The sequence below is a fragment of the Zingiber officinale genome, chromosome 8A (genome assembly GCF_018446385.1).
Source record: "Zingiber officinale cultivar Zhangliang chromosome 8A, Zo_v1.1, whole genome shotgun sequence".
Taxonomy (NCBI): domain Eukaryota; kingdom Viridiplantae; phylum Streptophyta; class Magnoliopsida; order Zingiberales; family Zingiberaceae; genus Zingiber; species Zingiber officinale.
Window position 1 is genome coordinate 8,599,166 of NC_056000.1, and position 22,345 is coordinate 8,621,510.

At 36.5% G+C, this 22,345-nt stretch overlaps 4 protein-coding genes across 7 annotated transcripts; 3 read left to right on the forward strand and 1 right to left on the reverse strand.

The window, feature by feature from the left end:
• Nucleotides 1-1,435: 1,435 nt before the first annotated feature.
• Nucleotides 1,436-8,926, reverse strand: LOC122012260 (GDT1-like protein 1, chloroplastic). 3 transcript variants are annotated; one of them, XM_042568737.1, is made up of 12 exons: nt 8,654-8,926; nt 8,304-8,561; nt 7,776-7,829; nt 7,175-7,236; nt 6,579-6,647; nt 6,455-6,506; nt 6,262-6,336; nt 5,017-5,146; nt 4,867-4,937; nt 3,780-3,827; nt 2,328-2,414; nt 1,436-1,728 (listed from the first exon to the last, which is right to left on the reverse strand). In XM_042568737.1, exons 1-11 carry the CDS (start codon nt 8,855-8,857, stop codon nt 2,343-2,345), a joined length of 1,095 nt encoding a protein of 364 aa, XP_042424671.1. In that variant the 5' UTR covers nt 8,858-8,926; the 3' UTR covers nt 1,436-1,728; nt 2,328-2,342. The 3 variants fall into 3 exon arrangements, with proteins under 3 accessions (XP_042424671.1, XP_042424673.1, XP_042424672.1); XM_042568739.1 differs by having other exon boundaries at nt 8,304-8,555; nt 8,654-8,924; XM_042568738.1 differs by having other exon boundaries at nt 8,304-8,558; nt 8,654-8,924.
• Nucleotides 8,927-9,848: 922 nt separating this feature from the next.
• LOC122011376 (60S acidic ribosomal protein P1-like) lies at nt 9,849-10,920 on the forward strand. The gene is made up of 5 exons (XM_042567760.1): nt 9,849-9,968; nt 10,062-10,147; nt 10,230-10,353; nt 10,447-10,538; nt 10,637-10,920. Exons 2-5 carry the CDS (start codon nt 10,079-10,081, stop codon nt 10,688-10,690), a joined length of 339 nt encoding a protein of 112 aa, XP_042423694.1. The 5' UTR covers nt 9,849-9,968; nt 10,062-10,078; the 3' UTR covers nt 10,691-10,920.
• Nucleotides 10,921-13,546: 2,626 nt separating this feature from the next.
• Nucleotides 13,547-19,657, forward strand: LOC122012261 (SWI/SNF complex subunit SWI3B-like). Of its 2 annotated transcripts, XM_042568740.1 has the most exons (6): nt 13,547-13,855; nt 13,948-14,324; nt 17,369-17,773; nt 18,464-18,614; nt 18,959-19,086; nt 19,187-19,657. In XM_042568740.1, the coding sequence occupies exons 1-6, from the start codon at nt 13,561-13,563 to the stop codon at nt 19,376-19,378; spliced, it is 1,548 nt and encodes a 515-aa protein (XP_042424674.1). In that variant the 5' UTR covers nt 13,547-13,560; the 3' UTR covers nt 19,379-19,657. The 2 variants fall into 2 exon arrangements, with proteins under 2 accessions (XP_042424674.1, XP_042424675.1); XM_042568741.1 differs by lacking the exon at nt 19,187-19,657 and having other exon boundaries at nt 18,464-18,648.
• A 1,593-nt stretch (nt 19,658-21,250) lies between these two features.
• LOC122012401 lies at nt 21,251-21,847 on the forward strand. Its single transcript, XM_042568917.1, has one exon. It carries the CDS (start codon nt 21,296-21,298, stop codon nt 21,752-21,754), a length of 459 nt encoding a protein of 152 aa, XP_042424851.1. The 5' UTR covers nt 21,251-21,295; the 3' UTR covers nt 21,755-21,847.
• Nucleotides 21,848-22,345: the final 498 nt, after the last annotated feature.

The window sequence follows — 22,345 nt, forward strand, 5'->3', positions numbered from 1 at the left end:
TCATGCTATACACAGCATACAGCGAGTCGGCAAGGCAGTTAAGGATGTAGTTTCGGCAAAGGAACTCGGAATGAGTCCATGCCTCCACTGTACTGATGGTTTGCGCATCAGCATCCTCAGTGCGTTTGGGAGGGTCCTCGGTCAAGAACCGAGCCAGATTGAGTGTGGTCAGGTAGAAGAGCATCTTCTGCTGCCACCTCTTGAAGTTCAGTCCACTGAACTTCTCTGGCCTTTCCCCATGACTAATTGGCACAGTTCTAATCGGGGCGGAGGGGGCCTGAACATGTTGAGTCTGTTGCACCTCAACATTTCGTTCCGTGGCCATCTCAACAGAATCGAGTCTGTTTCAAGATTGTTGGACACCAAACAATCTGTAGCCGGAGATTTACAGGAAATTAGCTGAATCTAAATACTCGAATTAAATTCAACTCACAGTTAAGATGACCTGAGCAGATAATCTCAGGCTGCCAGCAGGGGCTGATTTTTCTGACCTCAGAGTCTGAGCAATTAGATCGTCCGAGCAGACTGAAGGATAGACAGGCAGAGCGGGAGACCAGTCGGGCAGATCAGAAGGGCGAGTGGCCGACCCAGCAAATGAAGAGTCCAACCGAGCGGACAAACAGAGCACCAGACCGAGGCCTGCGATCGACGCAGTTTCCTTGAAACAGATTTGTCCCACCTCCGGCTGTGCTTCGAGGTTTTCTCGGATCGTCTGTTTCCCAGGATACAACGGCAAGACCACGAACGCAACCAAGCACTGGTTGTTCGTGGCGAACTGAGACTACACCTGAGTGCTATCACAAATAGTTTAGCCGAGCGGATGCACGACTGAGAGAAAAGAATCAGGGAACGAAGGTGGAAGAATTCTCTTGCTTTCGCTTTTTTTTTTTTCTTCGCTTTGCTCAAGATCCAACCTCCTTATATAGGAGCTCTCATCTTGCCTGCAATAAATGATCAAATTATGATCATTTAATGCTGAGTTTAATTTCGTCATTAATGGGTTTAATGTCTTCATTAATGTCGAGAGGTTACAGAATCATTATTAATGAGATTAATATCATCATTAATACTGAGACGTTACGAAATCACCATTAATGAGTTTAATGTCGTCATTAATGTCGAGACGTTACGGAATCAGAATTAATTTCACATTAATGCTTCCATTACATCCTTGAGCAAGATTCAAGTGGCTATATGTTAGTTCATTCTTTTGGGTAAATTTTACCTCAACCGGTCCGGCATTCGACATGCACAAGTCGTGCTCGCGCACGAGTCAACCTTGGTTCGGTACAATCCGGGCCCTGGATTTGCACCCACCCTTGCGCACTCACGCGTGAGAGAGCTCTCCCCATGCATATGTTTACAACATCAATGCATGTGTCATAATATAAACCAACAATAAAGCCAAGAGACTTATAATGTGGGACTAAAGTCATGCACAATAGTCTCTTCGTCTCCATCTCTTTATTCCATTCACATTTCCAACAAGAACGATTAAAAAATGTTCAGACACTCGAATGTTTTCCCCCCTACTGTTGCTGTTTCTGACCATATATTTAGAATCCAACTTTGAGAAGAAACTCAAAATGGTCTTCGATTGACTAGCTGATAAACAAGCTCTGCTACTAATTTCTCTCTCTCTCTCTGGTTCAAGTGCTGTGATGCATCTTCCATTCCCGGCCTCCCGGGGGCAATAGGAGTATATAGGACTTCAAAGATCTATATTACCTAATCAATACCACGAGCACACAATCAGTTGTTACCAAAAAAAGGTGAAACTTGATATAACACAACTAAAGCAATAATGTATTGACTACATGTAGCTTAGGCATGAAATCCAGAATAACATCAAAACTTATGTTTGTTAGCATAATTATTGAGTTGGAGCTCTTCTCAAGAAATTGTGGCTCTATTCTCGAGTACAGATTCCATTAACCAATTAGCATAACGTGCAGTTCTAACTAAGGTTAACTAATCAAAGAAGTATTTGGGATTAATTTATAGCTCAAAGGAACATAAAGTAGCTCTCACACAATGAAAGATTGTTCGTAAATGTTTGGTTCTTATTCAACAATAAGTGAAATATGAAAATATGACAAGAATACACACGATGAAAGAATGGTTCAAAAAGTCTTCAAAAAAAAAAGAAGAAGAAACGGTATTAAATGATTGACTAGATGTGTAGCTGTTATTGTAGTTGGGTTAACCAGGTGTGTGCTGATCATGTGAGGATGGGGATGCAAGAACTTTGATTTAGTGTGTCATACTTGTGTGGGTTGTGTTACAGCATGCATAAAATCATACCACCCAACCCAAGGCCACTTTACCTGTTGGAACTCAAGCTAAATGAAAATCTCGATCAATGTTACTACTGCAAAGACTAGAAAGAGAACTCCACCAACATAAGCAATAACCTGAAAAAGGAAGAAACAGGTGTTTTATAGTATATGCAGAAGGATGTAATATCAGTATTGAACAAACATACAGAAATAATGCCTCTGTTAAGTGGACATCTTGGCGTTGGGCCGGTCTAGTTTGTTTGCCTACACGTGAGAAGTGTAAACCACACAGGTCCTTGCTCTAATGCAGGATTGATAACGTGGACTAGTTGACCATTTATTTTGAAAGCTCTAGTTGTTAGGAAATGAACAATCTGTATATATTTATTTTGTAATGAATGTTTACCGTGTGACTGTTGCTCACGTGTTTTAAAAAAAATGCTCACATGGCAATATTAGTATATCAATAAAATAACAGAATTTGACAAGTAGACAACGTAATGCCTATATTTTATAAAATATGAAGTTGTGCATATAATTGTCAAAATTATAAGTTTGGCCAGATTGGTCACAAACGCAAACGTTAATCTAGCAAATATAGCAAATCATAAGTTTTTTCATAAGCAGAAACACTTTCTAAGCACCTTTTTACTCAACCTCAGATTTATTTAATCAATTTGAAAGATATTCATATGATTTGAAACCAACATGCGAATAGAAAAAAATGGAATAAAGTGTCTGGTCAAAAAACTAAAAAAATATATAATAGACTAAACCACCAGAGGATAATGTTTCAACTCACCTCCTTGCCTACTGTTTTAGTTATAATTATTGATGTAGCTCAAACTTCTAGATCAGAGTCCATGGAAGCTCATAATTTCAGTACTAATTATGTGATGCAGTTTGAAATTTGGAGATAGATTTAAGGATTATTTTTAAATTTTTACAAGTTTATAAACTTTTAAAGTTATCTAGTTTTTTTTAAATGTTTTATTTTTTTGGGACAAGTTACACATTATTTTTAAGAGACTTGTCTTTATATGGTGGCAAAAGATAAAATTGTCACCTTAGCAGCCCCTCCAGACAATCTCACACACTTCGAAAGAGGATAAATCACGGGAGCTTATTCAACCTTAGCCGAGCAGCCTTTCTAGACAAGGGGCATGAGATAAGAGACTTGTCTTTATCGTGGTTTATGAAAAGGGTTTCGATCCCCACAAAATGGATTATTAATCAATATGTGATATTTTCACTTTTTGTGAGATTTGTTCTCAGTGTGAGATTGTTTCTCATTCTTGTTTTTATTTCAATAGTTGGCCATCTTTCAATGCTCTTTTCTAGTTAATTCACAACATTTTTAAGGCATATCTTTATTTTACTTGCCATTAACTTCTATCTTTGATATAATATATATGTTCACTAGTAGGTGGTTGAGGCTATTTAAGATGAACAAAAAGATAAATCCATTTTGATAGATTTTGAAAAAAAAAAAAAGTGTACCTTCTCAGAGACAAATGTCCCAAGAAAAGAACCCCCAAGAACTGCAAGCTGCAACCATGTAGCCTTGTTAAATTTTTATCTAGTAACATCTTGTTTGACAAGCCAGAAAGGAATAAAAAATACAACTCTGATCTTTCCAATCTAACATGACATGGCTATTCAAATTCCACAAAGATTCATTTGCTCTCTAAAAAAATGCTATTCATTAAGCAAGATGTAAACTGGAGACTACCATTTCAATATAAGAAAAAACAACTTTATCTTACATACATCCATTCATCATTAAAGGGTAGCCCGGTGCACAAAACTTCCGCCAATGCAGGTCTCAGTAAAGGGTCTATTGTACGCAACCTTCCTCTATTTTGCAAGAGGTTGTTTTTGAGACTTGAATCCATGATCTCTAGATCACACTGCAACAACTTTACCTTGCACCAAGCCTCCCCTTCATACATCCATTCCTCATTCCAGCAAGAAAAATATACTAATGGGTCTCCATAAACAAAAATCTTCACCTCAGGGACTAGTGAATCTAATTGACAATGATAATTCTTTTCAAACTGTTTGTATGCATTTGAGATATACGAAAAATATCTCAATATATTTTCTATTCCTAAAATCAACAATCAAATGATTGTTCTGGTTAACATGCTGGTGCGATCACTCAATACCACCAAAATTTGGCATGTCTGATTGTCTGCTTAGTAAATCTGTTGCTAATTGTAAAATCTAATGGTTTAGGAACCTAAGTGATGCAAAAAGAACACAAGCACAAGAGTTTTCAAATTATATCAAGTCCTAACAAAAGCAAGTTCCATGAGTTATATAACAAGCAGAATAGATGAAAATTGTGTATATGATACAAATGGCCAGAAACCTCTAATTAAACAGAACTTTAGAAATCACAAGAATGACGAAGTGTCCTATAGATTAAAATAATTAATGATAATTTTGCTTCAATCTTGTAGTACATGGGATTCCAAGAATAGAGCTCCATGCAGCATATAATGAATGTGAACCCTACGTACATAGAAATCTGATGTAAACTTGAAAAATATAAGGAAATTTATATCATATCTTATTTCATTACCAAAGTTGCAAAAGCATGACCAACAAGTGCACCTCCTATGACACCTAGAGGTGAAGAAGCTGCAGCAAGTGCTGTAGTAGAGAGAATTCAACTGTCATGACTAACATCAAAACATATTACTCAAACCGAAGTGAAGACATCAATAGTCACCTATTGTGGAGAAAAATGACTTATCACCCCATTCGGCAACAAAAACCAAGATGAATGTGCTAATAACAGTACTGGCTGCAGCCATAATTCCTGCACCGTCTCCTGAAAATTCTGAAATTGCTAATTCTGCCTGATTTAAAATTTGAAAGACAGATTAATTGACTGTATCAAACGACTATTTTAGGATTAGTCAACTATATAATAACACCACAAGAACCATTAAAGAGCATCAGGATGGATAAACATCATACCAAGAATGACCGAATGCACAATAATATCACTTTGCAGAGTCAAATAAATTCTTTGAAAGTGATGCTTACAAGAAAATTGGCCACATGTTGAAATTTTCAGTAGCAGAAGTACAGGCATTAATATGTACGAATGACAGTTCAGTCACTGAATAAAATTATAAAGACATTATAACATTCTGATGAGTTGAGCAACATAGAAACATAAGGATATTAAGGAAATCGGACATTTATTAAGTGAGGCTAATATGGAGCAACTAGATCTGAAAAGAAAGGAATAAAATGAGGAATAGAGTGATGAGCAAAACAAGAGAAAAGGATACTAAGTTAGGAACTGATTATAAACAAGAAATAAGGGCACCAAATGTGGGGCATTTGTAGAAAGATCCAGTGGTCTGATGCAGATGAGGTTAGTTCGTAGTTAATTGATATAGGAAATGGAAATTAGGTGATTCCCCAACAATAAAAGAGCATATATTGAAATAACAGAAGAAAGAGAACCTCGTTAAGTCAAGAAGTATGTAACCTAAAGCATTTGCATCCTGGAGAACTCACGTATACATTTCATGAATTAACATCCAAGGATCAATCTTAAGAACTGGAGAAGCAAGTGAAACTCGAGCTGAAGAAGACTTGAGTATGTGTTGTAGAAACCAGAAAGCATCTCAGTAACTCAAGAATCCAGACTAGCCAATTTGAGTAGGGAATTTATAGAAAAAAGTAAAATATTTCAGGAAAATAATATATTCTGAATAACCTCATTAGAGGATAAGATGAGAAATATTCAATTTTCATCTAAATATGGAATCAATTCTCTCATCAGAAAAGAAACTATAGTATGCATTATAACTGGCTCACTGCTTATATATTCATTATTTCATGTCACTTTGGATCACCTTGTTTCAATCACTGAAAGGAAGCATATATATTTACTTTAATTAATACAAATCTCATAGGACAAAAATTAATGGAAATACAATTCATTCAGAAACTTCACCTCCTTCTGTTCATCTGTGCTCTGTTGTCCATCATCTGAAGCAGCATCAAGCAATGTAGTGACTCCAAAATACACCTGAAATTACTTTTTAAGGCAATACTTGACATTCTGTAAATCACATTGGAGTATGTAGAGATGCATAAATGGAAAAAAAAAAAGCATTGTCCTTTTATAAGCATAAGTTGATAATTACCAATAGGCAAACTGCAGCAAAATCATCAATTGGAAAATCAGTCCCGCCGAACCTAAGCTAGTAGAGTAGTGTGAGTGGAAAAATCTGTAAAATAACTTTCTAAAGGAATAGCAAAAATAATTACCTAAAAGGAAGAGCGTCATCAATGTAATGGAATGTTCTGCCCAAAATGACAGAAACAATTGACATTGTGCTGTGAGATACAACAAGGCAAAGTATTAATTTTGGGGCTAAACGGCAAAACTCTACACTAAATAAGAATAAGTAACTTAAGGGTGACCACATACAATGCACTGATAGCAATGATAAGTAAACTGTACAGATAAAAGCAGCTATTTGTGTGAGTTAAACAAATACAGCAAAGTATAACTGTTTTAAAACTAAATAACATGCCAAAGAATAATGCTCTAACACCAGCTGCTGCAGTTTCCAAAAGAACATATAGTATAGATGCTACAGTTCATTGAAATTTGAAGATAAATCAAAAATACAATTTCCTTGAACTAAATATATCCTGTCCATAAGTCTTCAATTACGATACAAGAAAAACAAGAAGGCATGTCGTTGTTTATGAAAAGATAAAAAAGACACACTAAAAAGTCACAAAATTTGATTTTTATATTATTTGAATATTTAAAAAAGCATAACAGAAAAAAAAGAATAATAACAATAAATAAAAGAGACCATTTTAAGGAAATATATTATGAGTCATTTACTCACGCAAGTGCTCCAAATGTTCCTATAAAAACAATGACACCAGAGTTCCTAGCTGCCAAAAGAGCCTACAAAAAGAACAGTTGTATAGTTAACTTATTCAAGCAAAAGTTTTATCATAGAGAGTAACAACTAACCATGGATTTTCACTGACACACTACATTGATCAGAATAAAGAGGTAAATAATAAAGGAAAAAGAAAATAAATGTGATAATAATAAGAGCTCAAACACCCTGAAAAAATTTCCATGTGTTGCCACGAGTGACATGATCCATAGTAAGTCTGAAAGCCTTGATTAGTGTCAAGAAAGTACAAAACATAACAAGAAACAGAAAAAATTCTCATCAGAAGGTTACAATCACAACTATTTGAATATGAAAGAAAATTGTTTTGCACTATTAAACAATCAAATACTGATATTTACTTTTCTCCTGAAAGAGTGTGACAGAGCTAGCATATATCTCAATCCAAAATTGACAGTTTGAAACTAAAGGAAGATTATAGAAGCTTTAGTTTCTGTTCTCTCATTTATAGGCCATATGGGAGCAGGAATGATCTTTCTCTGCAATAAGAAATAAACTAATGCATTCAGTTGAAGTATCTTACGGCGATAAAAAATGTTTTGTCACCCAGTTCGGAGAAAAAGATCAGCAAAAATGCCTGCATAAAGAATTTGAAAAAGAAATAATTATAAACAAGGAAAAATATAAGAAGGGAAATTGACACACCATAAAAGAATCAGAAAATTGAACAAATGGAATCATCGAAGTAAAACAAGAAAAATAATAGTACATGCATGAGCTTTACGAATATCTAATGGTATAACGTGTAAATATTCCTGTTCAATTTAAGAAGAATTGCACCTAGTAGTTGTTTCATTTTTCTAAAATCTGACACCACTTATAAGAATTGCAGTGTATTCTACTAGCCACTGAATGAGAAGAATTGAGTAGACTTTTATGTTCACTCAAAATCCTATAAAAAAATATAGACAGGTTATGTCATTTACTTTGGGTTGATTCAACTCAATGTTCCGTTGTATTATTGATTGAAAAAGTAGTACTAAAATGAACTCAAGCCCAACAAATAACATTAGATATTTTTTTTGAAAAAAAAAACAAAAATATGTCATACTGATGCAAATCCCGTACTGATGTCACCCAGATCTCCTAAATAAGTCATTGGCTGAAGTCCAGCTAGTTCTGTCCCAGCAATTGCCTGCTGAGATGCTTGAAAGGTAAATAGACCAAGAAGAAATGTGAACTCCAGTGCTCTCCGAACATTGGTGCTCCGACCCTTCGTGGGGATGTCTCCAAGTGCTTTCTCCATCATATGGGTATGATGGATGGAGTCTAGATTAGGTCTTCCGCTATAATCGTCGAGCCCCTGCTGCTAACTCGATGAAATCATTTCAAAGTTTAACCGCGTGAGCTACTTAGTTCTTCCTGGAAACAAGATCTCGAAAAATATTTATAAGGCCCTACCCCTCCATCTTCAGGAATCGAAAACTTTCCTGAACTTCTAGAAAATGTCGGGCGCCGGAGGGAGGAGCGGCGGTCGCAACGAGGAAGCGCATGGCTGAATCGGCAGCTGCGAGGGACGGAAGTAAATGAGAGCGGACGGGGGAAGTCCGAAATGAAGAAGGGGTGAGGGAGAAGGCCTTTGGTGAAGCGGCAGCAGCAGGCCATCCCTACCGGCTACCCTCTTCGGGGAAGTGGATGATGATATAATCGTTTCCCTCCATCAGATGAAGGATGCCGATTCCCTGGAGCTACCAAGACGGGGCAGCATTTCGGCCTTGGAGAAGTTGACACGTAAGACTATTTCGTAAATATCGTCCGGCGGCGGCTTGTTGGCGAATCACGCCCACTGAGTCGAGACGAACTGGTTCGTTCTTTCAGGCGGCTGAAGATGGACGTGAGTTCCGCTCGATCATCTTCGAGTGAATATCAGTATGCATAAGCATATTCAACTTGAAAAGTTTGAATTTAAATATTTTAATTATTTTGATAGGATAAATTTGAGTTAGAAATATATCCGTTTTATCGACTTCTTGTGACATTATCAATGCATTTATTAATTAACTGTGGGAAGGTTATCAAAGTATTTTTAAAAATTACTTCTTAATTTTAATCTCTAGAAAGTCATCAAGATAATTAAAAAAATATTTTTAGTGATATTTATTTTATTTTTATATTTTGACCAATAGTATAAAGATATTTTAGAATATTAAAGTGAAAAGTGTATTCAAAAGCGCACATTTTAATAGTTATTACTCGTAATTAAGAAGTAAATATCTATACCAATCGATATTTTGAATTATTTTGTATCCGTCCACAAAAATACTTATTTTATATTGTTTTATGAGTTTAAAGAAAGAGTGATGATAGTAGAGAAAAAAAATTAAAATAAAATTTAAAGATAAATATATAAATTTATGATTTATCATTTTTTTTTATGGATTTACGTATCTATTCTTAAATTTTTTCTTAGATTTTTTTTCTCTATAAATCATTTTTCTTTAAAGAAAATGGAATAATTTTTTACAGCGTTAGTTCTTTATTGCGTGTTATTTCTTCGACGTGAGTTCTTATTGGCTGCTACTGGTGTACACTGTAAGATTTTGTATTGGCTTCTATTGGTGTTTCCTGTTTAGGATGACTAACGATTCAAGTTTATCACTGTGAAACCCTAATTCTCGCAACTATAAAGAGTCCTATTCTGCCCGGGCGCCGTCTCCACCTTAGTCTATCGGCTGCCGAACTCCTCCTCCGTTTCTTGAATCCCCAATTCTCCAAGGTAAGTAATCATCTCGCTTCCCCGCGATCGCAAGTTTTCGTAGGTTTTCAACTAAATGTATTTTTGTTGTACTTTTTTCATCATCGAAATCAGAGTTCTTAGTCCCAGCCATGTCAGTCTCAGAGATCGCTTGCACTTACGCCGCTCTCATCCTATACGATGATGGCATCCCCATCACGGTTATCCCCTATTCTCCCCTTTCATTTTGCAGCCTTTTTGGCGATGTGTTCCTTTAACTATTTGCCTTCATGAATTGATCAGTCGGAAAAAATCTCAACTTTGGTGAAGGCTGCCAACGTAACCATCGAATCATACTGGGCTGCCCTGTTCGCCAAACTCCTCGAGAAGAGGAGCGTGGAGGACCTTATATTGAGCGTTGGATCCGGTTTGACTTTTTCTGTCGTTTCGTTCTTGCTTTTTCGTGTTCGTGAAAAAAAAAAGATCGAATTTTGGACGATATTTTTGGATGCTGTTGCAGGTGGTGGCGGTGCTCCGGTTGCTGTCTCTGCTGCTCCTGCCTCTGGTGGCGCTGCGCCTGCCGCCGCCGCTCCTGCGGCTGAGGAGAAGAAGGTGAGAGCCTCGTGCCTAATTAGATTCAATCATTTGTAGTTGATGTGAGAAAGTGTTCAACCTTTTATTTTGATCGTTTGCCTTCGTTGTCACCGCAGGAGGAGCCGAAGGAAGAGAGTGATGATGACATGGGATTCAGCTTGTTTGATTAGAGAGTAATTATGGTCCCTTTTAGAATTGGATGACAGTTAATTGTTACCGTGACCAAATGTTTTTCTTTATGGTATTTATGTTGCTGTCTTTTGTCAAGGAGTCAGTTCTCCAGTATTCCATTTTGGTATTGCTATTTCAAAGCAATCGCACTCTCAGTTGATGCTTATCTTTATCTATAAAACTGGTTTCCTTTATTCTTTATGGTAAAAAAAATTATAATTCTGTTTTATTTGCTGTTTGCTTTGCATCCATTTGAGTTTCTATAGTGATCAGATTGTTTTATCTTGAACTGTTCAATGTTTTGGATTAGATTAGATAGTTTTATCTTGGATGATTCAAGTCAGCTAGGTCAAATGAAATAGAATATCTTTTGAGGAAAGGCTTGGAGGTTGTGTCCTGCATCTCTCTTGTAGTATCGCATAACTTTATGATTGTTGTGATTGGTTTCCATTCGATCTGTATGTTTGGGCCGATTTGACGCGTGGTTTGCAGGAGGTCCACAATACAATTTGATCCAATATTGAGATGTCTTTGCTGGGGGTACGTGCAGTTTTATTTAACCATTGTTTAAATATCTTTTTTTTTCCCTATCAATATTAAATGTAGATACTATAATTTAATAACATTTTAACCTGGTTATTAAAAAAATAAAGATATTATTAATCAAGTAAAAAATAGCTGTGTGTGTTGGTTCGTGTTGGGCACAGCGCGTAGTCCTAGTGCTCGGGCTCTAGTTAAGACCTGAGCCTGGCCTCTGCGTTTGGGGAGCGGGAATGAGCATGGTCTTAAAGGGTCATGGTTACATGGGTAAATGTACGATGATTAATCTATTTTTTCACTTGTTCGTTTGAGTGAATGAAAGGAAAAAAAAAATCCATTCTATCATTATTAAACTAAAAACACATGTCAAAATGAATGAATAATTTTGAAAAAAAAAATCCTCTTCTGAACTCCTATTCTTTCTTTACTCACTTTATCAAATATAATTTTTAGATAATATTTCACATGAAAAAAAAATAATAAATCTAATTAATTGTATTGATTAATATTAGGATAAATCAAGAAGCGAAGCACAAGGTGTAATCTTCTCTTGGACAAGGTGGGATCCTGTGAATCTTATTTGTATAATAGATAGGGTCCATAAATGATCCCTCCTCTGAATTACACTTTACGAAATCTTATTTGAGGTTGGTACTAAGGGCATTTGCAATCATCCCACTACATGTGATAGTGGAGTTAAGTTTTAAAAAAATAAAAAAAGATTAATTTTTAATATGGTAACGATATGGTAGAATATAAATCTCTAAAAAAATTTATGACTGCGGATGTCCTTAGGCCCTGTTTGATAGGGGTTATAGGATTAAGATTATGTTTTCAAAAAGTAAATAACATGTTGTTTGGTAGGGTGGGTTAGGGGTAGGATTGGGATGGATTGGGAGTGAGATTCATAATCCCTAGGCATGAGGAGTGATTATTAATCCTACATCTAATCATATTCTATCAACTTATTTTTAATCCTATCATCTCTACCAAACTGAGCCTAAGGAGGCGTTTGATTTAGGGGAATAAGAGTGGAGAATGGAATGAAAATCATTGATTGTCATTGTTAATGTTTGGATTATAAGAATAGGAATACAAATAAGGGAATGAATCCTTGAAATTGGGTAATGACTCATTCCACCTCCCCTTCAATGAGTCATTACCTTATTTTCATCAATCAAAATGTTTCCTTATTCCAAAAATACCCTTGACCTAAAACTAAATTTTTCTCCCTTAATATCAAATATCAAAATATATTTATTTATTTTTTCTTTCATATCACTTCTCTCTCCTTGTTCTTTCGCATCATATGTTCTCTCTCATCATTTTATCACACACTTTCTCTCTCCTTAATATCTCCTATCACACTCTCTTTCATCTTTTTTTCTCATTACACTTTCTCTCTCATCATACTTTTTCTCTCCTCAATCTCTTCCATCACACTCTCTTCCTTCTTTTTTTTTTCTCATCATACTTTCTCTCTCCTCAATCTCTCCCATCACACTCTCTTTTTTCTTTTTTTCTCATCACACTTTCACTCTCATCATACTTTCTCTCTCCTCAATCTCTCTTGTCACACTCCCTTCTTTTTTTCCTCAACAGACTTTCTCTTTCATCATACTTTCTCCCTCATTATACTTTCTCTCTCCTCAATCTTTCCCATCACACTCACTGTTTTTTTTTTCATCACACTTTCTCTCATCAGACTTTCTCTCATCACACACTCTCTCTCCTCAATCTCTCTCATCACACACTCTCTCCTCTTTTTTCATTACATTTTCTCTCTCTTCATCCTCTCCCATCATACTTTCTCTCACATTATATGTTCTCTCTCATCTTCTCTCATCATGTTCTCTCCTATCACACTTTCTTTTCTCATTTTCTTTCATCACATTTTCTCTCTCTTCGTTATTTCTCATCATACTTTCTCTCTCATCATTCTCTTTCATCATATTTTTCTCTCACATTCATCTTTTTTTTCACATCTAATTTTTTCTCTTATTTTTCTTTAAGGGTAAAAAAGGAAATTTTGATTTATTTCGATAGAAAATATGCAAGTAACCAAACATTGCTTTTAAGAGTGATATTCATGCTCATTCATATTCACATTCACATTTTATAATACAATGATTCTCATTCCGATTCCTATTCCTAGGAAAGAACTAAACACCCCCTAAATATACATTTTAAGGATCAAAATTTAATAAAAAGGTATTATAAATTAGGCCGGTTCGAATCGGTTCGGCGAACTGAACCGGAATCGACAGAGGTTGATTACTTGATTGATTATCAGGACGCTATAATTATTTATTTATATGACGCCAATTAGATGCTAAAGGAACTCCTCTCCGGCGCAATGGAGACGACGCAACCCGCTGCTTCTGCTCCTGCTCCTGCGCCTGTTCCCGCTTCCTCCCAAACCTTCACCCCATCGTCCGCGAAATCCGCTGATCCTCCGCATCTCTTGCAGACTCCTTCCGTTTCATCCACCAAATCTGAGGGCATGGTCGCCGAGCCCCGAGATCCACCGTCCTCGGCTAGTTTGCACCCGCCGGAACCCTCCTCGTCGGCAGGGCCTTCCCACGCCTCCTCTTCATACGTCATCACCATCCCCAGCTGCTCCGGTTCGCTTCCATCCAAAACCCTACCTTTCGGATTTTACATAGTGGCTTCCTTGACTTCAAGGCATTAACTTTCTTTTTGCCTCTTGCCCTAGGGTGGTTCTCTTGGGACCAGATCCACAATACGGAGCGGAGAATACTACCAGAGTTCTTCGACGGTAAGTCCGCTTCCAAGAATTCCGAAGTCTACAAGTACTACAGGGACTTCATCATTAGACGGTTTAGGGTGAATCCAACGAGAAAAATCACATTAACTGATGTTCGGCGAGAGCTGGTCGGAGACATTGGTTCTATTCGGAGGGTTTTCGATTTCTTGGAAGAATGGGGTCTAATCAATTATACGCCCTTAGCCAAGCCAAGTGCCGAGGATAAGAAGGGAAATGATGAAGGTTTGGAGAAAAAGGAGACTCCTAGGAGAATTTGTACTAATTGCAAATCGCCCTGTAGCATGGCATGCTTCACCACGGATAAGGTGTGATGCTTCGTTCTCAGTACAAGGACCTTTCTATTATCAATCTTCTATATACTACTATAGGAGGATTACACTAGTTTCCTTGCTATGGATACGAAGATTTTATGGATACAATTAGGCTTAAATATTGATGAGCAAGCTCCAAATTTAAGAGCTTTTGGTACGTGCTTAATAGAATTCTCTATTATGATTGATTTAGAGAACCATTTGTACCTGTTGGACCTTTGTGCCAAACCATAACATTGAATTCACAGGCACATGGTAAAAACCTCTAATGCCATTAGTTTCAAGAGCCACTTGTACTTGATCTCACTTATCTGGTCATGCATGCCACTACCAAGTGCTTTGAAAATCAGTTCTTGGGTGTTTGGAGTATTAGGGCATCATGACTTGTTTACCTGCTACTTGTATGCCGACCTCTGATTTTGATCTGCACGAAATTCAGTATGAGAACATGCTGTTTATTACGAGGACTCTGTGATCCACATCTCCTAATGTAGTGACTATTATTAAATATCAACCAAATCTTAATGCTACTTGTCATCTCCTAATGTATCTTTCACCTCCTTTTAAGATACAGTGATGTTAGACTAATCATATTCAAAGTTAACCTCATTGAGTTCCATGTTTCTTTTGACCTTCTGATATAATTTCAAAGTGCAGACAAATATTTGTTCCAATATAGTTATAACTCTTCACTTTGAACAATTTCTGCATAGTTGAGCCCAAATAGGTATAACTCTTTAGTGTGGTTGTTGAACAACTTTTGCATGTTAGTTGAGGATAGACTAGTTTATGGATTTTGCTAAAGAAACAAAATTGTGTAATAGATGCTGCAATTATCCTGAACTCCTTGCAGAATGAGACCCATTGATGCTTTATAATTACACTCAAGAGGGGCGTTGGGTTACGTTGCTGAGGTAGGTGACAGTTTTACTTAAAAAATTTGGCTGGAAAGATTTCCCTTGTGTAATGTGATGTCACCATTAAATCGTAATGGGGTGTAACAAGGGCTCTCATTAGTGGGGCATTTTGGAGCATTGGAGATACCATAAAGGAGCCTTTAGAAGTGTGGGAGACTAAAAGATATGTAGAGAAGTGGATTCTTCTAGTTTGTGTGTGTGACCTGCTATATTATATGACGTTGAATGTTGGGCTATGACATGAGAAGAGGATGTTAAGGTGGATGTGTTGATATACGAGGAACATTAGAGAAAAAGTCGAAGTTGCATCTATTGAGAGAAAACTCTGAGAGAGACACATTTAAGATAGTACGGGCATGTACTTAGACGACCAATAAATGTTTCAGGGCAATGTTAAACTATGACAAATATGCACATCAAACGAGGAAGATAAAAAAAGACTTGGTTAGCAATGATAAAACAAGATAAAATTTATTTAAGTATAAATAATGATATAGTAAGGGATAGAGTCCAATGGCATAGAAGGATCCATATAGTCAACTCCACTTAGTGGGATTAGGCTTCGTGGTGGTGGTTGTTGTTGTCTAGAGAGCATTAAAGGTGAGTAGGGATGGCAACGGGTCCGGGTTGGGGCAAGTTTGGCCAAATCCGGAACCCGCCCCGCCCCGCCCCCCTTTGGACCCGGCGGGGCGGGTCCGGGTTAGACCCGTCATATTTAAAATATATTTATTTTAATATTAAAATATTATAAAATAAAATTATAATTATTAAATATAAGAAAAATTATAATTATATTAATAAACTCTATATATATATATATATATATATATATATATGTGTGTGTGTGTGTGTGTGTGTATGTGTGTGTGTGTGTGTGTGTGTGTGTGTCAGGACCCTGACCCGTCTTAGACCCGTTTAGGCAGGTCTAAACCCGCCCCGCCAGGACGGGTTTATTACGGGGCAGGTAATTTTTGCTTTTCTTCATTGGTGTTAAGAGAGAAATCTAGGGAGGAATGAAGGGCATACGGTATGACATCAGTTGAATTGATTTTCATTGTACTTGCTCTAGGAATGAAGGGCATACGGTATGACATCAGTTGAATTGATTTTCATTGTACTTGCTCTCGTCTACTATGAACAAGGATTTCCTTTGTGAATGTAGGGTTATGTGAAACACATTAAATTTCAATTGTCTTTATTTATATATTTGTGGTACTCTGTTAACGGAGATGAATATTCCATCACATGACCTTGTGATGGAGGCTATTCCACATTCTATAGGGATCAGATTTAGATCCACAGTTGTGTGATTCAAGGCAATTGGTGATATAGAGTTATCAATCCTATTCAGTGATATCAGGCACTTGCGATCCCAACAACATTCTCCAACATACATACATGATCTGCTAAACATGATATCAATAACAAATATGACATCTGAATGTTATTGAAAAATGGAACAAACTCAACAATAGAATAATATTTTCTTGGTTTCCATTTAAAGGGAAGAGGTTTATAACCTGCGATCAACCCTCACTCTTTCCTAGATGAAACAACACCTTTCATTCTTAGATTGGGTTAGGGTGAATAGGATAAATCTTGATTTGATTATATTAACCAATATAGAAGAAATTCCAGTAGCCACATAAAATTTCAACAATGCCATCTAATGATTTGCATGACTATGCCAACCTGTCTTACTATGAAATCAACAACATCAAGTCACACCTAGTCTGCAGATTCATCACCACCTACTTTTAGTCAAGGAGAATCTACAACATTAACCAAAGTATTCCAACCAATAGCAACGATTTATAAATGCTATACAATGTGTGTTACAACTTCCTTTTGTAAACTAAGAGTGTGATGGAAAACTGCCTTTAGTTTGCAGTTTTTTTTTTCTTCTCATCAAGTCAAGAAGTTGGCGTGCATTTTACTGGAATCATAACTTCAATTTTCTATGTTTTTTCCCCAATAACTGGTGATCAGATGATTATATTTATATTGGCTGCACAGAAAATTAACTGCTTCATATCCTGATCACATTTGAGTATCTAATTTCACTCCATTTTCTGAAATGGTATTAAGTACCCCTATTTTGTTGAATTTGGCTGTAAGCAGGCAGATATTATTCTGTGTGCTCGATGCTTTGTTCGTGGCGATTATAGGCCTGGCCTTAGTTCAACAGATTTCAGAAGGCTTAACATTACGGAAGAGACAAAGACTGATTGGACTGACAAGGAGACTCTTCACCTACTTGAGGCCATTTTGCATTATGGAGAGGAATGGAAGAAGGTTGCAGAGCATGTAGGTACCAGATCTGAGATAGACTGTATTGCTAGATTCATCAAATTACCTTTTGGGGAACAATTCTTGGGGCCTGAAGGTAGCATAAATGGCAATCCACACAAGGAGAAGGATGAAATGACTACAAAATCGATAGAAGATAATGCTCTGGAACAGGGTTCTCCAAAGCGAATGCGTCTCACGCCACTTGCTGATGCAAGCAACCCAATCATGGCCCAGGTGTGGTTATAACTTCGATGGTAAAATTGTTGTTCTTTTTTTTTCTGTGGATATATACGCCTGTTAATTTTAGACATTTAGAATATATCTGAAGTTGCTGAACATAGATTATTACAAACAAATGTGTCTCACGCCACTAGCTGATGCAAGCAACCTGATCATGGCCCAGATGTGGTTATAACTTGGATGGAAAAATTGTTATTTTTTCTGTGGATAATGCCTGTTTAATTTAGACATTAAGAATCAATCTAATGTTTCTAAACATAGATGATTACAAACAAAATATAGAATCCTGAAATTACTTGCTGATACAGGATTCCATCTGTATCAGGACCAACACAGATCCTCATCATTGATGACATCTAGTTCAGTCGAATATACGATTGTTTATTACTGAAATGCCAAATGAATAGTGTCAATTAATTCATCGAAACTCTATATATTCTTCAAAATGCAAGTAAAATTGGATTATGATGAACACTGGAGCACATATATAACTGTTGTGGAATAATAGTCCTTTAACTTAGTAAGTGATATCAATTTCCTTTTGGTGCTCACTGCTAGTATACTTGCCCATCTTAATATCATTGTTATATTTGTTTGTTTTCTTCAATCAAGTTATCAGAGGTGGCCAGTGCATTACACCTTTTCACTCAGTTTATTTGTAAAAACTTGCGTTCTCTTTTCCAGGTTTCCTTTTTATCTGCAGTGGTGGGCTCAAATGTTGCTCAAGCTGCAGCCCAAGCAGCTGTTTCAGCATTACCAAAGGTGGAAATTGCTAGTGGCTTCACGGTAAATGATGAGAAGCTTCACTCAGCAGCAGATGGAGCAAAGGAAGAAGGTGTTACCTGTTACTAGGGAGACTTGAATTCTTAGTAATGCTTGTTAATCCTTGATGACTTAGCAAGCGCAATTAATTTGCTGCTTTATCTAATTTGATGATGACAATAATACGGATAGTTTGCTATCTTTCTATTCTAGTGAGATATGTTTTGACTCTGATTTTAAGTTTCCACTCCTCTCATTTTATATTTTAAAATTATCTTTCATCGAACCATTTTAGACGACGGAGTCAATTTTGCTTTGTGGCATCATTTGGATGTTGTATTGCTTTATTTCCCTTTGAGAATCTGACAGGTTTCCAGATTAACTTAAATGTTCTAAAATTACATTTTCCTAGTGCAGATTCTCCTGCTGTGGATCAGCAAGCCTATTCTGAGATTCTCAGCGTGGCTGCTGCAGAGGCACAGGCTAAGCTTGAGACTGAACAGAAGGATGTGGAGCGATATATTTCTGATATAGTGCAAGTTCAGGTAATCTAACTAGGCAATGCTTCAGCGACCTGCCATTTTATATGTTTCTATTTTTCTTCTCCAAGTCAGTCTTAAGAACAAGTATATAAGCTATCCGCAGATGAAAGAAATCCAGGATAAAATTATACACTTTGAGGAGCTAGAATATCTTCTGGAGAAAGAGAGGTTGCAACTGAGGCACATGAAGGATCTTCTTTTTGAGGATCAATTGACTTATCTACAGCACAACACTCGACCAATATCAAAAGGAGCTGAAGGGCAGAACACAAAATCAAACAATCATGTTCCTTGATGATGAGGCAGAATTTCCATTCTAATGACTACTAACCCCTTGTTTAGTTGGAGGAATTTTGAACCCCACTTGTGAAAATTATGTTTCTGGATTAATCAGGTCCAGGCGAATTGTTGTTCTATTACGCATCCTTTTTTCCTCTTAGTTCATCTTTGTACTGAAATACAATCCTATTTGTTTTGTTTTATTGTTGTTGTAATTTAACTGTTCGGGTGCCTATGGCACAGAAAAAATAATGGTCTTGCGCCACCCAAAAACTTAAGTTGTTTCTCTTGATAATTAATGACTTCATTAAGGGTAAATGCTGATAATATTTGTCTTGCTTTCAAAGTTGCATTTATGGCGTCTGATGATTATTTTTATTAATGACTGGTGTTGCTATTAATTCTGTTTATACTGTCATTATTTGAAATTTGCTCACTTCATTTTCAGAATTTAGTTTAGATATTCACACGACTAAAAAAAAACTGGATTACAAAATTCAATAGGCCCCATCGAGATCTGAACTCGGGCTATTAATTATTAATTCAATGTTTTTTAGATCTGTAACGTATACTCAAGGATGATGGTATTTGGTAGTTAACTAAACAGGTATCTTTATTAATTTTAAAAATAAAGTAGAGATGTACCCAAATTCTTGTCTTCAATTCTATTGGCAAAATTGCCATTGATGGAACGTATACATTGTACTTGCTTCGCTAATTATATGAATATACTGATTAAATTGATAGTTTAACAATATTAATGATAGAGATTTTATTGTAATATTATATGACAAATAATCCACTTGACTTTATGGAAGCTTAAAGGGGCGTTGACATTATTTTTATAAGATGGCCAATGGCTTTATTTATCACGCGTGATGTGCATATATATTGAGATAATTTCTTGTTTGATGAAAATTATATTTGAAGCCATGAGTTTAACAATAATTTCTGTTTTAGTTTCAAGGTATATATCCTTATAGTACATATTCATTTAGATTAGAATTGATCAAGCCATAAAATTAACTTCTTAAACCTCCATATATCAATAGAAAATCTCTAAACATAATTCAATTACAACTAGACTAAATGACTTTTTCCTCGACAGTAAATTTTTAAAGATCACTCCCATTTACACGTCCAAACTTAAGTTTTTCCCATTGATATTCATGCAGGACACTGCTAATAGAAAATTAGAACTAACTTGAGATCCAACTATCAAGAATTTTAATTACCCAACTTTAATTTGCTTGATTAGGCAAAGAAAATAATCAGTAAATTAGCTGCTTTATTGCCAGTTGCCCCACGTTTGGGTGGCCAAAGTGCTATATATCTGCTTCGAAAGGGATTTGAGACATGGAATATTTCAAGTTGAGCTTAATTTATGCATAGAATTGAAGTACCCAGATAAGCTTGCACACTATCTAACACGCATTAAAGCAATAGAAAAATAAATAAATTATCGAGTGATGCTGTCACAAATTAATTTTTCAGAAATATCTACTTAAAAAAAATCTACAAATAAAGATTCATGGGTATTATTGTATTCATTGTCTTCTTCTCAAGCAAACGGATCCTTTCAAGTACAATAAAACTTCTCTTCATTTGTGCTGAGCCAACAATGGGCATGCTCTCCTACGTCGATGAGATGACGACTAGTTCACTTGTTCATTCGAATAGCATGTCGTCGTTAACTTTAATTAGCAAGACAACGTGGTTGACCTCGATTAATTATTCATCTATAGGATCAAGTTGAGTTTATTTTGGAGCCGGAAATCCAAATCAATGATTTTTTGGTGCCCTTTTTTCATTTGTTTTCCCTCATATTTTATAGCTCATTGCATCGTGTATATCCGATCCTCTTATATATCGATCTGATTGAGTTCGTCTTCTGCAAATAACCATCTCATCGATCTATTCTATTTCTACCGCCATGAAACAGGAAGCAACGGGCAGATCAGAGAGGTTTCCTTCGCTCGCGCCATGCAAGCTTTCCCACAAGAAACCGCAGCAGCAGCGCAAGGTCAGAATTGTGCACATCTTCGCGCCGAAAGTCATCGAGATCGACACCGAGAACTTCCGCGACCTCGTGCAGCGCCTCACCGGAAAGCCTACGGCGAGATCAGCCAAAGGTAAGAAGAAGAGAGCGAGGCCGGCGTCGCCTCCACCCGCGTCGAACAGCACTACTACTACCACGACGACGACCACCACCACCGGGGAGTTAGTACTGTCGCGCCAAGAGTCAGCGACGGCGGTGAAGGGCGAGCCGCCGGCGTTCGACGAGCCATGGAAGGAAGAGAGCTTCGGCGGCGGATTGATGGTGAGCGCGTTTGGGGATTCCTGGGAGGGGATAATGTTTCAGGACTTCAGTGAGATCTACCGTGAGTTGTGATTCGAGATTAATTCTATGCATGCATGGATTTCTGATCTAGGAAGATCGCTGATTATACACACACGGTTGAGAATTAAACTTATAAAAGTTGTTGGTGAACATAGAATGATGAAATGAAAATTATTAATGAGAATTTGTGATAGGATAGAATTTGATGAGATATCATGATAAGAATAAGAGTCCCGTGGAGATAAATTTTTTTTAAAAAAATCTAGATTATTAGTGTTTATTCAATAAATCTATAAATATATACATTTTTCATGAATGAAGATTCTCTTTCTCCCCCTCTTCCACAATTTTTCTTCTCCCATAATTTTTTTTCCCAACAAAGTGGTATTAGAGTCATGTCGATGTTTCCTATCCCTCGTCTTACTGATTTGAAGTATGACAATTGGAGTATCCAAATCAATGTCTTACTAGAGAGCGAAGGCTTGTGAGATATTGTTGAAGGATGTTATAAAGTGCCTCAAGAAGAAGTCGACCAAACGGAGGCACAGAGGACGACAATGACGGAACAAAAGAGAAAAAAAAATAAGAAAGCTCTTTTCTTTATATATAAAGCTCTTGATGAAGCTACTTTTGAGAAAGTAG